Genomic DNA, 16,102 nt, shown 5'->3' on the forward strand with positions numbered 1-16,102 from the left:
ATGTTCTCCTTCCTCCGTTTCTGAAGCCTGTAGGGGTTTTACTTAAACGCCCGAGTGTTTCAAAATGCAGCGCGCGGATTGGTCGGAGGCAGCTCGCGCTCTCAGTGTGTTTTTTTTCTCTGAAGGCACACTTCCTCTGGAGGATGAAGGAGGAGGAGGAGGAGGGAGTTTGAATGTGAGGCGGCTCCGTTCATGAACTACAAGGGTTTGACAAGAGTGGAGAATAGGAGCGGACCGTCAGGACCCTCTGTTTTTTTAATGATGGAAAACGGCAGAACCGCAGCTGTTGCTAAAAGGTAGGAATCAAGCTTTTAACTGTGTTTTATGGTCCATTTAGAAACGTTATGTCTCTCCAGTCAGGAATGCTAGTACAGAAAGTGAACGCGTTATTTACATTCCACTCGTAGTTCTGCCTACAAGTCCTAGCAGCCCCATTTTCTCTGGAATATTAGACATTCTCTGTAATAATAAGCTTGACTTAGATACCTATTTTCATGCTTTAAACTGTTCCACAGGATCATTTAAATGTACCAGTTTGATTTGTGTTCATTATTCCACAAAAGCAGGCTAGAATCCTCTCTTTTAAGAACAGCCACAGAAATAAATGTAAAAATGCCCCCACTTGTCCATTTTCATGTAGAATAGACTGCATTAGCATGTCGATCGGTGGAGGAGTGAAGTGTTGGGTTGTTGCTGTAATCCGCCCCCCTCGGCTCCACTCTGATCAGTGGAGCGCTCAACCTTTAAGTGCGTAATGGCAGGATAAAGACATCTTTTCTTGCAGCTGTAGAATCCAAAGTAGGACTATTCTTGGCCCATTGTACATTCATTGCACTGGAGTAGGCTATAAAGTGATTTTGCATCATTTCCATAGTGCTTTAAGCTCAAATGTTGAGTAGAGTCTTCTAAATCCAAAAAAGCTCTAGTGATTTGTGCCAGATGAAGAATTGAGAGCCTGACCTCCTCCTGCTGTGAAATCCATGATTTACAAAGGCCTCCAGCCTGGCTGTCAAGAGCTATCTTTCAAGACTAGAGTAGAACTCTTTAATTCCTTTGAGGCGACTTTGGCCTTCGCAATACCAAAGCCTAGATTTCAGGTGTTGTTTTGTGTTTATCTCTAGATAAATTACTTTTAGACAGTTTACACTGATCATTGCTTTACTGTGCACAGAACTACATCAAATAACCCTTTTCTTTTTTATGGATTAAAGTCATTAGTCAAACTCCTGCTGTGATAATCTGTACAACACATTGTCTTTTCAATTCATGAAGTAGAAACTAAAGGGGAATTTCACCAGTATTTCAAAATTCAGAGTATTTCATATAGAAACAGTCATCCAGAGCAATGAGAAATACTACATTATAGAAAAAATTACAGACTCTGATTTCTTTGCAGTGGCAGTGATATGAACCAGGAGTCACAATGGATGTTGCACAAATATAGCCATTTTATTTACTATCCAGCCACCAGTGAACCTACTCATGTCTTCTGAGTTTTTATTTGTAACGCTGATGATGGTAGAACAGTGATAAACCTAAAAAAAAAAAAAAAAAAATTCTTTGGGAACTATTTTGCCTTACAATACACTGCATGTACCCTTCCCACCCTGGATTGACATAAATGGATTAGAATACATTTTAAGCCTTAAACTTTATCATAAGACAGTGTGTCAGACAACAAGTAGCATATATCTAACCATTTCATGTAATAACTTTTATCTGAGGGGGCTTTCAGAGGCATTAAACTCTTCAGACCTCTGGTTCTTATCACCACCACTGTGAACAATTCTGACTCAGCACATTTCTCTAGAACAGAGCATCAAACCACTCTGAATGACTTTGTTTACATCTCAACCATTTAAATAGAAAAAGTTCCCCATTTTAAGCATTGACTTTTTGGGTTCTTTCTTTAGGAAGAGCATTCATAAAAATCATCAATGGCTCCAGGACCCAGATCTTAACAAGGCGCGCTCAGTGAAAAGGCGATGTGGAGAGAACAGAGAAAATGCTGGACATTCAGACAATGTGGAGAGGAGGACATCAACAGGATGCAGCAGAAGAATCAGAGATATAAAACACGAGAGGGTGTTAGCACCGCAACCGCAGTCATAGTAAGCAATCTGTGTTTTTTCCGTGAACCCACTACAAAAGCACAAATATGTTTCAGTACAGTCCAGACATGCACATGTAAAATGTTTCTTAATGAAGCACTTACATTGTCAGCACATTTATGCTTTTATTTTGGAATAATGGTAGAATTATTCAGATAAATGCAATGAATTTCGAGTCAAGTAAAACATTCTTCTTTTCACAACCCTGTGTTGAAAAAGGAACAGAGCTTCCTCTGGAGTTACAATGCTACATTGAACATGAACTAGGGATGCACAAACTAGAGATTAGAATCAGCCAAGATTGGAAAATGCAGATTTCTACTCCAGACAAAAAATCAAGCCAGTTTTTTTTATTTTGTCCGGTCTGTGCTGCAATTTTATGATGTAAATAGCTCTGGCTATTAAAAAGTACTGGTACTAGTATGCTTCATGTGCTCACTTAATTCACAAGTATTTATTAAAAAAAGTCAGTGTACCTCTGCATGAAATTGTATAGACAAGAAAGTGATAGCAGTATCAGTGACAACAGGACAGGACAACAATAAATAAATTCCACTGACTTTATTATTATTTCAGTGTATGTGCAGGTAGGCCAGAGGAGAGTGAGTGGGGGAAAACTGTAAGCCGCAGGAGTCCAGGAGCACAGGTTAAAGTAGCAGCAGTGGTCAAAACCTCCCTGAAGAACAACTGTCAACCTGCCCCTAGAAAGAGGAGGAAGATTCAGCCCTCTGTATTTCGGGGCAAAGGTGAGCTTTATTTTTCATTCTTTGTTCTTTCAGCATTTGTATTACAGTATGACAGTAACTAAACAAACATTACTCACCACTTTCCTCTAAATGTATTATTAACATCAAATTAACAAAATAAATCTTAGCTCTGCCCTCTAAACAACAATAAACTAATAGAACCATTCAGAAGTTTGAACTTTTGCTGCTGTCTTTGAATATTAAACGTTTGGATACTCCTGGTCAAATTACATGTATGTGTGTTCATTTTTAAGTGAAAATAATTTAATAAATCCTCTCCAATAAACAGAAGAAAAATGTTACAAATTAGTTTACTATCTCTACTTATTTGCAAAATGTAACCCATTGGCACGAAATTAAATATAACATATTGACTGTGCCATAACTTTTGCACAGGCCTAATTTATTCTACTTTTATTATTTATTTTTATTTACAATGTGTTAAAATCAGCAAATAAACAGTAATTTAGTGTTAAAATATGCAGAGGTGTGCTCTCTGTAGGGGATGTGTTGATTTATTTTCACTTAGAAGATCAACAAGACATGTAATTTGATCAGGGGTACCCAAACTTTTGCATATGACTACATATGCATCAGTTTATAAAAATTCTCCTGATTCGCATTCTGTTTCTTGTGACATATACATATGATTGTGAAAGACAATTGTGTAAAATACTTGCAGTCCACTGTGACAGACCTACCTCTAGCATAAGTTTAAAGACAGCTATGCATCCAGCATCGCTCAGGCTAGTTGTTACTGAGCATTATATTGTGTTAACTTTGCAAAAGAGAGATTTAAATTATGTGGAGGGGACATGCATGAGTATTCTAATAATGTTCTTTCCAGAAAATAAAATAAATTACTTTTTTCTTGTGCTTCACTTATTCGACCACTAGATGGCAGCATTAAATGTCTGTGGAAAACGGCTTAGAAAGCCCTTTGGAGACAGAAATTACATTTACATTTATGGCATTTTTCTGACGCTCTTATCCAGAGCGACTTACAATTTGATCATTTCACACAGGTAGGCCAAGGTGGTGTTAGGAGTCTTGCCGAATGACCCTCATTGGTATAGTGTAGGGTGCTTGCCCTGGGCCTGGTCGCGTAGAAGATGTGAATAACTATTTCATTGCTACAAAGCACTGTCAATAATTAATATTGCAACATTTTCATCTAATAACAGCGGGAATCTGATCTAATGAAGTTTGTGAGTTCATCCTCGATCATAAAGCAATAGTAGTCAGAGTAAAAATTTTCGAACAAGGCTCTGATTTGAGATAAAGCTTTCAAAGTTGCCTCATTATTTTTTTTGCTTGCAGCTCCAATGATTTGTGTCTGTTGACAGTATACATTTCAGTTACTCCCTAAAAAGCTGATGACCATAAACTCACCCTGTCTCATGTGTCCCAAGCGCACCATCACCTTGTGGTTCTGTGTTAAATAGAGCGTGAAAAATATTGACCAAATTATTGTGCCTGTTAAAAAATAGGACATTTTCTGCCATAGTGCTGTAGTGTGTGTCACACATATTTTCCACCGTTTTCCTCTCCCAAAGGAAATTCAAACACAGGACGTATTGCCTCAGGCATGGAACATCATTTTGCTTTTGCTGAGAGGGCGGCATACCACTCTCCTGAATGTCAGCACAGGCTGGATCATACATCAGCTGATGAAATATTAAATCTTTGCTCAGCAATTGCATTAAAATAACAAATAAGTGCTGTTATTATTTCCATAGAGGTAGGGAGTCAGGTTTGTGAACTTGCGTTTAGCTTATGGTCATGAATGACCTGATCCAGGAATTAATGAGGCATCATGACCGGTTAATTTCCTGTTGGGCTAATCAGTGACTCACTGGGAATAAAGTCCATTAACAGACCAAACACAGACAGCCCAGCAGCATGAAAGCTGTTTTGCTCAGTGAATGATAATTTGTGCTAATGTGAAAACTTGATTATTCCAATTGAATATTAATATACATATATATTGAAGTAAATGCATGAATGTTGTCCTGTAACTTTTCAGTAGATCACATTATGTTCCACATTACGTTCCACTGATTAGTTTATATGTTTTCCTCCTCTTCTTAATTAAAAATGCTAAGATAAGTCTAGTCATTTCTAAGGACTTTCACAGTGATAAACCTATATATTAAACTTTTCTTAGGATTTGAAATGTACAGTTAAAACTACTTGTTGCTAACACATAGCTAATGACCCACTAAAAAATCCAGTAATTTTCTGAGGACTGTGATTGCCGTCCCATGACAAACCCATACATTAAACCGCTACTCAGATTTTAAATATTTTTAGTCACAAGTGCTAATGCATTGTCTAAGTTTCCTGACAAACTCCTGTTTTAAACCTTTGCTCAGGTTGTAAATAGTCATAAATGCTAACACAGGTTCCACCAATCAGTCACTTTCTAAAGACTGTGTGGGCTGTTTCATGATAAACTCGAATATTAAACCTTAGCTCAGAGTTTAAATGTACAGTTTAGTCAGAAATGCTAACATTTCTAGCACATACATAGTATTCCACTGATAAGTCTAGTCATTTCTAAGGACTTTGACAGCTGTTTCATGATAAACCTGTACATTAAACATTTCTTCAGATTTGAAATGTACAGTTAAAACTGCCTGTTGCTAACACATAGCTAGCTTTTTTAGTTCCACTAAAGGACTGTGATAGCCGACCCATGACAAACCCATAAATTAAACCTCTGCTCAGATTTAAATATGTTAGTAGCACAAATGCTAATGTTAGTAGCACAAATGCTAATGTTAGTAGCATAGATAATGTTCCACTGTCTAGTCTCCTGTCCAGTTTCCTGACAAACTCATACAGTAAACTTCTGCCCAGGTTTTAATTAGTCAAAAAATGGTGAAACAGGTTCCACTGTCAGTTTCTAAAGAGTGTTTCATGAAAAACTCATATCAAACATTTGCTCAGTTTAGTCAAAAATGCTAACTGTACAGTTTAGTCGAACATGCTAATGTTGCTAACACATAGCTCATGTTCCACTTTGTAAAATCTAGTCATTTTATGAGGACTTGCGAAGTTGTTCCAGGATAAACTGGACAACTAAACCTCTTTTCATATTTTAAATATGCAACTTCACTAACAGTGAATGAAAGTGAAAGACATTATGCTAACTAGCTTTCATTCATTGTTAGCCCCATATCTATCTATTTCAATCTACTCAAGTAGTATTTATTATTTTATCTTTTTGTTTTTAATTTTAATTTTCACTGAATTATCATTGAAGTAACAGTATTTTTACTGAAGTAGAGATTTTCAGTACTTCTTTCACCCTTTCCTATGTCTTTGGTCAGGCTATTTTTGCTTAATCTTTAACCTGAGTTTGCATCAGGTCCAGTGGAAGGGCCATCCACCCCGTGTTTTGCCTCTGACCATGTGCCTTGGTTGCGCTGTCAGAGGATTGTATTGTGAACGCCCGCAGACTGCAGGGAGGGAGGAGAAGAGAAGGCTGATTGTTTGTGTTCTAAGCAGAATTTTTCCTGCTTGCCTCATTGAAACTGTATGATTAAAGCATTAAGCATGTAGAGAAACTGATCTCCAATCAGCAGCAGCCCTGACTAACTGCACTGTTTATAGCCATGACTGCAGCAGGTGGATTTCTCCTAGTGACACTCCCCCTTTCTCTCCATTCAAAGCACTAGCCTGACCAATCAGAACTGCCGGCACCTTATCAGCTATTCAAAAATGGAAAGGCGGTTAAAATTTATGCCTTCTTTCTGTTGTTGTCCTTTCTCCTCTAGCCAAACATGCGTTACACTGAGTTATATGCTTAGCTGTAGCCATTTGGACTGCTGTGGATTTAGACCAGAGTCATGGAGGAAATTTAGCCTTGAGAAATTCTTCTTTTGTTTATGTTCTGTTATTATGACATGGCCTGTCAGGACTCTGTGAGGGTGCCATTTGGTTGGTCTAGCAAAGGGCAGAGATTTTCATTCATTTTGCAAACTCATGGTGAGTTTTAATCTTCAGTTAAGCTTCTCTGAATAAGCAATCTTTTATACTTGATTTGAAATGGTTAGCTGAACCATGCTATGAAATTAATTTTTGTTGTCAATTCATAACCCAGCCAGTTTGCATTGTTGCCATGTAGTTACTGAATAATAAGCTTTAGTATGTAATGATCCTGGGATTTTAAGGAGTTAATGTTTGATTCAGTTCAGTTCAAAGCTGTGCCATTTGCTCTTTTGGCCTCACTTGTTACTTTCTAAGAGCTGTGTAGTGCTCCATAGGGGGTGGGCAAAGTTGAAGTGGGTGTGGTGGGTACCACAATGTGTGTGTGTGTGTGTGTGTATCAGTGCACATATGGAAGAAATGGACTGTGTGGTAACAGCTGGTGTCTCAGATCCAAACCCAGGTTTTAGACTTATAAGCTATGCTCTATTAAGCTCAGCTGTCTCTGGGGAGGCCACTGTCTCCTTGCTTATTAAATTAGCCTGAACATGAAAGTAGTGCCCACTTTCTTCGTTTTAGATTCAAACTAATGTCATATAATTTAGCACAAATCAGGGATCGATGATGATATCAACATCATCGGCATCAGCAAATACTTGGTTTAAAAAGTTATCATTAGGCAGATGTTTAGATTTGATCGATATATTGAGCCGATGGTTGACGGTGCAGATATCACATTCTGGAACAGCAGAACTTTTAGGTGACACTTGGCTACTGCACTAAAGTATGTCAATTTTATTTATATTGCTCCATAGAAATGTTATGTTTTTCTGTAATGCTAATCCTGATAAATATAGTTCCAGTTTTTACAGTTTTGATGTTGACATTGGTAATATGTGCGTGAAAAATATCTGTTGTTCCAAATTTCCATATCGGAAATTTGCATCTCAAGTGAAAATAAATGTATGTTAGGAAAGAAAGAAAGTCATTTCTGAGTATGGTATATTGTTTATGCTGGAACCATCAAATTGAATTTTTTAACATAGCATCATTGCATTGCCAGGAGATAGTTTACATGTCTTGTTGTTTAATATATGTATTTTTTCCCCCAGGCCAACTGAAACTGACAGTAACACCATACAATGGACTGTTCTGTGTACAAAGTAAGTTCCATGACTTATGTCTTGTAGTATATTTTACATGTATTTTTTATGAGACAGCTCATAAAACTGTCACAACTGTCACTATTGATCATGTAATACTGTACTTGTATTGGATATATGGAATTTCTGTGTTTCTGTAGAAAGTTTGATCAAAAGCTTTCTTAATGCAAACTAAAGTAAATGCAAATTCTTTTCTTGAAAATGTAGATATTCGTTTTTCTTGTTTTTACGTATCAAACACAGTTGTAATTCATTTTTGCAATAAGTTTTCCAACCTCTTTATCATTTAAACGGGCTGTTTTTATTACTATGCGTTTAAAAATAATATATGCAAATAACATATGTTCTGATTGGCTACCTTGTATTGTGCCTTGTTCAAAAATCTGTCCATTCTGAAACACTATAACTTTGGTGTGAATGAACAGTGAGCCAAACTGCTAAATAGGCAGATATATGAAAATGTATTCACAGAAACATTGAATTCAAAAGTAGTTTTTGCAGCTTGGTTTCCATATATAGACTGTATGAGCTGGGGAGTTTCCATTTGGAAACTTTAACGATGTTTATATACACTCAATCAAATTTCACTCATCATCAACATCACTCAGATTTCAGAAATGTGAAGAAAATTTGGTTTTACATGATATGGACCCTTTACCTGTTCGGATCACTTACTTGCATACTAATATTAAATCAGAAATCCTACTGACTGTTTGCCCTGTCAAAAATGTTTACAGTTCTAGAGGCCAGAGGTCTCTTGGGAAAAGAGTACGGACCATGTGACTCATATGTTAAGGTAAGTCTGTTAAAACACTACATCATTTTTAAGTCCAATCACTACCAGGAATTGGCCCTTCAATTTGATTTTCAGGTTTGTAAGGCTTTGTTCAAAACATAGTTGAATAATAGTGCCCTACAAATATTATAGTGCAAAGTGTATAGTGTAAAGCTACAGGCTGCCACACACTGGGTGCCACTCAGCATTTCTGTTACCACTCTATTAAGGCCACACCCAGAGCACAAATCCACAGTAGGTGACATTGTTTGTTTTCACCTGCCTTTCACCTCATACATTTTGCCTTGAGAACATTGTGGTTGTGAAGAGTTACTTAGCTAGTGGCAAACCTGATAAATGTACTGAATTATGTTAAAAGTTTAATTCCATTGAAAGATGAGAGTAAAGATGAGTATGAGTGTAAAATGAACTTTTTTTTATCAGCACATTTCTACAATGCCTTGTTTGTACAACAGATAAGCAAAACAGGCTTTCCACTGCCCACTGGAGGAGTATGAAGTTCAGACATCTCATGATTCTTCAATATGAGAATGTATAACACTAGAGAAACTAATGTTAATCTAAAAAAATTGACTTAGTATGGTTTTATATATCTGACTATACACCGATGGGCCAAAACATTATGACCATGTTGACATGCTGTTTGTCCTATGCATGCCGCCTAAACAGCTCCGACCCCCTAAGGAATGGACCCTACAAGAACTCCGAAGGTGCCCTGTGGTATCAGGCACCAAGAAATTAACATCAGATCCTTTAAGTCCTTTAAATTTCAAGGTGGATCCAGTACAAGTGTTGTTCCAGTACATCCCACAGATGCTATATTGGATTGAAATCTGGGGAATTTTTATCCCTTCGTTATGTTCCTCAAACTGATCCAGAGCAATGGGCCTCAGTCATTCACTGTTCATGAAGATTCCAGCATTCAGATTTGTTCTTATGTAAGAAACTGCACACACTCAAAGCACAAATGTGCAAGCAATTTTGCAGTTTAAGGACATGTCATGAATCTGACAGACATTTTCTTAGGATCTTTCTCACGAACGACTTTAAGAAAAAAAACTTTATTGGTGAGTACGGCCATATGTGTGGCAGGGTGCATTATTCTGCTGAAAGAGGCCACTGCCTCATGTGTGAAACTGACATACGTACAAATACTCAGATCCAGGGTTTCACAACAGAACACTGCCCGGAGTCACAATCCCTCCACCTCCACTTCCTCTGTCTTCTTCTTGCAGTGCCTCCTGGTGCACATGCACCAAGCTGACCAGGCGAAAGAAAACTGGACTCGTCATTCCATTCCATTCTATTGAACTCTTCATTCCATTGTTCCTAGGTTATTCTGATGCTCACTTTCTTTGAACAGTGGACAGGTGTTAGCACTCTGACCAGTCTGCAGATACAAAGCCTCATATACAGCGGGACATGATGCACTGTCTGCTGTGACATGTTCTTCCCCTACCATCATACCAAGTTCTATGACTACCTTCTAATAGGATGGGATAGTTTTTGCTGACCTCACACACTGATGAGACTGATGCTGGTTCATTGTTTGTTCTTTCTCGAATCACTGTTGGTAGGTATTCCACAGTATTGCCTGGGAGACTCCATGAGCCTTGTCATTTTGGAGATGCTCTGACACATCTGACCATAACGTTTTAGTTTTTGTCAGAGTCACTCAGGTTTTCACACCTGCCCATGTCTCCCATGTCTAACAGTTCAACCACAGCAACTGTTTGCTGGCCGCCTCAGACCTTCACATGCACTATTGTAATGAGATAATCAACGTTATTCACTTATCTACTGCAAGTGGTCATAACATTTTTTCTCAATGGTACATAATCCAAATTCAGCTTCAGCACTGTAACAATCATAGGATGAGCCTGGCGTGACTGAATGCCTTACCAGGGCTGTTATTGTGAAATTTTATTCAGGTTTCAAACACCTCAAACACACAGCAGTTACTTTTATTATTACCACAGTTTGTTTGGTATCCAAGAGAGATCAGGCAGGAACCTGTGGAAAGTCCAGTTATATCACTGTGTTCATAGTGTATTGCCACAAAATCTTCCCTATGGAGCTAGCCTTCACTGAAGATTTACAGCATATTTTTCATTGACGTGCATTGACGTTTCATTGACAGGATTTATTTAGTGCCCAATGTCTTCAGTTTTTAAGATTTTTTGAGTCCTTAGTTATAGACTATAGTCTTCAGATGCTGTGGATAAAGATTAGGTTGAAAGATGTTGGAATATTGCTCTAATGTACTGACAACTATGCATCATTTGGACCTTGCATGTAGTCTGAATGGAAGGTAACAGGATATGTGGCTTTTTGAACAACTTGTAAAAAATGGCTATTAAAAAACATTCTTTGATTGCAGGTTGAGTTGTCTAGATAGTTTACTGGAGCAGAAGATGAATTGTTTTTATTTTTTTCCTTCTTTGACACATTTCCCTCTGAGGACTTTTTGGCCTTGGACTGAACTCGTTTTTCTGTCAGGCCCTGCTGCTTGAGGCAGAAGAGAGCATCAGCAGCTGGGTCAGCAGCTGTCCCCTTAGATACAAACCAATGTGTTGACTCACAACCCCTGCTTCCATGACACAAATGTTAACATTAAGTATCTCTGAACAAAGGACACACACGTGTTAATGCAAAGAAAAGAGGAAATGCATGCTATTTGTGATGTCCCATTCTAGATAGCTCTAGTACCAGATGTTGACCACAGCAAAAGGCAGAAGACTAGGACTGTCTTAGACTGCAAAAATCCTGTCTTCAATGAGACATTTGCAATGTAAGTGGTTGTTCTATTCATTCTAAATCATGTTTTGTTGGGCTGTCACTGTCACTACTGCAGGTATTTTGCTTATTGAGGAAATTTCCAATTATTTTGAATACGAAGTTGAGAAATAAAAATAAAAATGAATTAAACAACAAACCATGTAAAGCCTTTCCAAAATGTGGCCTGTCATAATTATTATATAATCACATAGTCTAAATTTTAAAGCTGACCACAATTATTTTCTAATTACACAAATTCACCACATAATTCCGAAGCTGAGATGTAAACAGAATCATTCAGAGTGGTTTGATGTGTAAATCAGAGTGAAAAGTCAGATTTTCTTTAAAATGGCTGTGATGGGAACAGCACACATACAGCCATTCTATTTACTGTCCAAAAAGACCAGTGAACCTATAATGTCTTTTATATGTAATGTTAATAATGAAATTATTGTTAAGTATGAAAATTGTTTTATTTGCATTTTGTGTGCTTGAAAACCTATATAGAAGGAAAAAGTGAGTAAAGTTTCTTTATTTGAGCCAATTCAACTGTTAATCGTAATTATATTTCTGGGTATAGTCAGCTAAAAAACACATTTATAAAAGAGGTAACTGAGTAATTGTGATAGCCGTGCTCTTAATTAAAACATCAACACCAAGTATTAAAAGCAAAGTTATCTGTATATAGCTGAATATTTCAGTGTGTGTCAGTTTGTGCCCTCCATCCCTTGCTCATTCTTTAAGGGCATGACCCGCCTATTGTGGTATGACCTGCCCATTAGACCCATGCCTGCTTTTCCTCTTAGGATTTGAAAGCCCTTTGTAGAGGAGAGCCATTGTTTTTTTGGAAGTGGTCAGGCATTGATTGATGAGGTTTTGAGATTTTGGTTGTTTGTGTGCAGACCTGTGGGTGAAGACGAGCACCAAAAGAGATTGTTGGTGACTGCCTGGAATCGCAATCTGACTTCAAGGTGTGATTTTTTAATTTTTATTTATTTATACCTCTTTCCATGTGTGCTAGCTTTAACTAGACAATTTGCCTAGATACACTACGATGCCAAAGAGACCACCCTTCATTTGTTTAATTTCCAGTGAACATGGCCATTAAATGCAAGTTATCCCTTTTTCAGGGGACATTTCTGAAGAGATTAACTTAAGATAATCCACTTGGATAAGGAAGGGGGAAATTAAAGGAAAAATAAATGGTAAAAAATTGGATTTCTAAAACTGAAGTTTGAAAATGGACTTCTAACAATCATGTAAGCTATCATGGCAGCTAGAAAATCAAGTTCCATACTTGTCATTACTGAGAAAAGGAAATCGGCAAAAAGAAGAAAATTTGCAAATCAAACAAAGAAGCTGCTGATGTTCTCAGAACAATGGACTGGTCACTGCAAGTGACCAGTCCAGACTCACATCATTGAATATGTTTGGGATTATGTGGATTGTGAGAAGCAAAAACTACAACCAGCTTCTAAGACTGAATTTTGTAGGTGTGGAAATATCCCTTGAGATTTCTTTGAAAACTGAAAGCAAATCTTCTGAAAAGAATGAAAGCTGTAAAGGCAAAGGGCAAGCACTCTAAATACTGAAAAATGTATGTAATTTTTATCGTGTAATTTTCTGTTAAATTTATGTTTTTCTGCTTTTTTCCATGGTGCAAAAAAATGGAAAACTTTCCCTCTGTTTTGACTGCAAATAAAGGATGTTCTCTGACTTTTTGACCACCACTGTATTCTAATGTCAGAGGTTATTAGGTTAGCCTCAAGTGAGAATGGGCTTTATTTGGGGCAGTCCAATACTCAAAATCCATATAGGCAGGGGTCAAAACACAGACAGGCCATTTCAGAGACATATCTATAATAATAATAAAAAAAAAAACAGAAAGGCAAGTTGAGATCAAAATATATAAATAAAATAAATATATATAAAGGGAAACCAGTTAGGACTAGGTTAACAACACAGAGACATTGCTACAAGGTCAAACAAAGAGATATATATGTGATATATTTATGTCTTAAATATCTAGGAAATGAGCTGCAGGTGTAGGTAGTGGAGGAAAGTGGGTGAAGCCAATAAGAGTTCAAATAGAGTCTGCCCAGAGGGAGGAGACATTGTGACATGTGTATTCATGCCAAATCAGATCCTTTTCTATGCTAGGAACTACAACAGTGGTGAAATTTTTGAAGTGCAAAAATGCACCTTTTTGAAACATATCTTTTAACATATGCTGTTGCTGTCTTAACTTCACTAATTTTGAAAATGATCTCTCTTTGACTGTTGTGCTTGATTAGAGTTGTATTTGTGTTTGCAGACGAAGTGACTTCTTGGGCTGTATGAGTTTTGGAGTTCACTCCCTCATCACTTCAGCAAAGGTGAGTCCATTCAACAATAATATCCTTTATATCAATGCAGTGAGGCATGGTACTGAAACTGAATCCAGTGAATAAAACCTGTGAGAACTTTTAATTAGAAAGCAGTCTTCATTACTGACCAATTCATGCCAAAGCTCATTTAAAAAGAAAATATGTTTTCAGTGAAAAGGGGGCTTCATTATTTGCATCCTCTTGTAGACAATACATTTCTACTGGCCATTCTGTTGATTATATAGCGGGACAAGCTGCAATAAGGTTCAGTGAGGCTTGAAAAATGACCTACAATTACTGAAGGCACCATGTAACGAGCATGTGGTAGCTTCATGCTGTCTTCTAGCCCCAATGCATAAAGACCTAGAAAGGTCACATTTTTCAAATTTGGCAGTGAATTTTTTTTTCAGTTGGGATTTTGTGGCGTGAGAGTTGATTTTTGTCAACTTTTGCTTTTGGAGGGTGTTAATTTTAGCAGCATTAGATGAAGCCTGACAGGCATTTACTTTTGGGCATTTTATGCAATGCAAGCCATCTGGCTGGCAGGACTAGAAAGGGGAGGAAAGAGGAAGGAGAGGGGCATCAGATGCTGACGAACCTTGATACTTTCTGACAGGGAGCTGAAAGCCATATACACATCATTGGCGCCAAAGGGAATGGGATGCATTCACACTGATATTGGATTCTGTCAAAAACGAGCATTAGAGCTTTTTTTCCTTTGTTGCCCCCTCATTTCAGCTTTCTTTGCCTCTCTCTCTCCCTCTCTATCTCTCTTTATTTTCTTTTTTTCTACCTTTCCCTCTCCTTTGAGCTGACTGTATGTTTTCTGAATGCTCTATGGCAGGAGATTAAGGGTTGGTATTATCTCCTGGGTGAAGAACTGGGCAGGAGCAAACATCTGCGAGTGGCCTCACGGCGCATCAAGCAGTCTGCCGGTGAGTTTAGATGATTTTTTGTCTTTCTCTTTCTGTCTCTCTCCCTCTCTCTGTCTTTTTTTCTCTCTCATTTTTCTTTCTCTTCTGGCTCATGGGGAAGTCAAGTAAATGACATTGGCAAAATTCCAAATGACAGTTTTTTCTCCCCCACCCCGTCTGCTTATGGCTAAAAACCTGAGATGAGCTCAGATTATTTGGACATGCTTGGCTTTACTGATTTGTTTACAAACTGTTATATAAATAACAACTGGCAACATCAAATCTAGGGCTAGGGATTTGTCATTTTTATATCAAAAATTGCAATTTAAAGCACACAGTTTTCCATTGCAGGAAACATTCATTATAAGCTACATTATTCGCAGTTGTCTTTTAAGTGGAGATATTGAGCCTAATAACACAAAGCTTGTTGAACTGGCAGTGTGGCACTCTCGAGTGTTCAGACCTCAAGCCCAAAAACATGAATGTGTTATATGTTAAAAAAATTATCTCATTTAAATCAAATTTGCAATAATTGCAATGCCCACTTATTTAACTCTAGTGCAATCTAACATCTCTTCCTGTTTGGAGTCAAAATATATACTTTTTGTTTAACCAGATGACTTAAAATCCTGATATCTAACATAAATGTGATGCCTCAGTGGAAATAGTATAAACAAGCTGACCAAATACAGAAAAAAAGTAAAAGCACATACAAGTTTTATTGTAAACTATATGGGCAAATGTAGTCATATATGTTGCTTTTCTAATAGAAAATAAGTCAGGACATCCTCCAGAGAGAACACACTTAAATATGGCACATTTTAGTGCATAATTTCTGTTTATTTGCTAAGTTTAGAGAAAAAACACAAAATATAAAATGTGCCACAATTAAATAAACAGTAATTGTGCATGAAAGTGTGCATATTTGTAAATGACTGTATGTTCCATGAGATATTTTGCTAACAGTAGTCAAAACCGACCTTGATGTTCACTTGCCCATGAGATTTATCTGCACATGCCTGGCTTTGCTGATTTGTTTATAAACTGTTATATAAATAAAAAGAGGCAAAGTAAAATCTGACAGTGAGATCACTTCCTATCTGGAATCAAAGCATGTACTTTTATATCTAACCAGATGTTCAGTCTCAGGGCCAAAGCAGTTCACTTCTCAAGTTTCTTTTCCTTTAAAAAAGCCATAGCAACGTTGCCAGCATCCTTGTACCTTTCTCACACGGACCCGCAGAGCTTAGTGCTGAAAGCTAACGTGCCCCTGCGGAGAGCAGTCACTCTATTTT

The 16,102-nt window shown here is 37.4% G+C and overlaps 1 protein-coding gene across 1 annotated transcript in view; it reads left to right on the forward strand.

Moving 5' to 3' along the window:
• Positions 1–246: 246 nt before the first annotated feature.
• Positions 247–16,102, forward strand: part of LOC108423694 (regulator of G-protein signaling 3-like) — a 46,993-nt gene continuing 31,137 nt past the window's right edge. Inside the window, exons 1-9 of the mRNA XM_037531778.1 lie at positions 247–296; positions 1,914–2,111; positions 2,688–2,857; positions 7,903–7,953; positions 8,691–8,749; positions 11,446–11,540; positions 12,430–12,498; positions 13,842–13,902; positions 14,738–14,828. Of these exons, the coding sequence (XP_037387675.1) occupies positions 259–296; positions 1,914–2,111; positions 2,688–2,857; positions 7,903–7,953; positions 8,691–8,749; positions 11,446–11,540; positions 12,430–12,498; positions 13,842–13,902; positions 14,738–14,828 (832 nt within the window). The 5' untranslated portion in view covers positions 247–258. The remainder of the gene's footprint in view (positions 297–1,913; positions 2,112–2,687; positions 2,858–7,902; positions 7,954–8,690; positions 8,750–11,445; positions 11,541–12,429; positions 12,499–13,841; positions 13,903–14,737; positions 14,829–16,102) is intronic.

The sequence above is a fragment of the Pygocentrus nattereri genome, chromosome 20, assembly GCF_015220715.1.
Source record: "Pygocentrus nattereri isolate fPygNat1 chromosome 20, fPygNat1.pri, whole genome shotgun sequence".
NCBI classification, from domain to species: domain Eukaryota; kingdom Metazoa; phylum Chordata; class Actinopteri; order Characiformes; family Serrasalmidae; genus Pygocentrus; species Pygocentrus nattereri.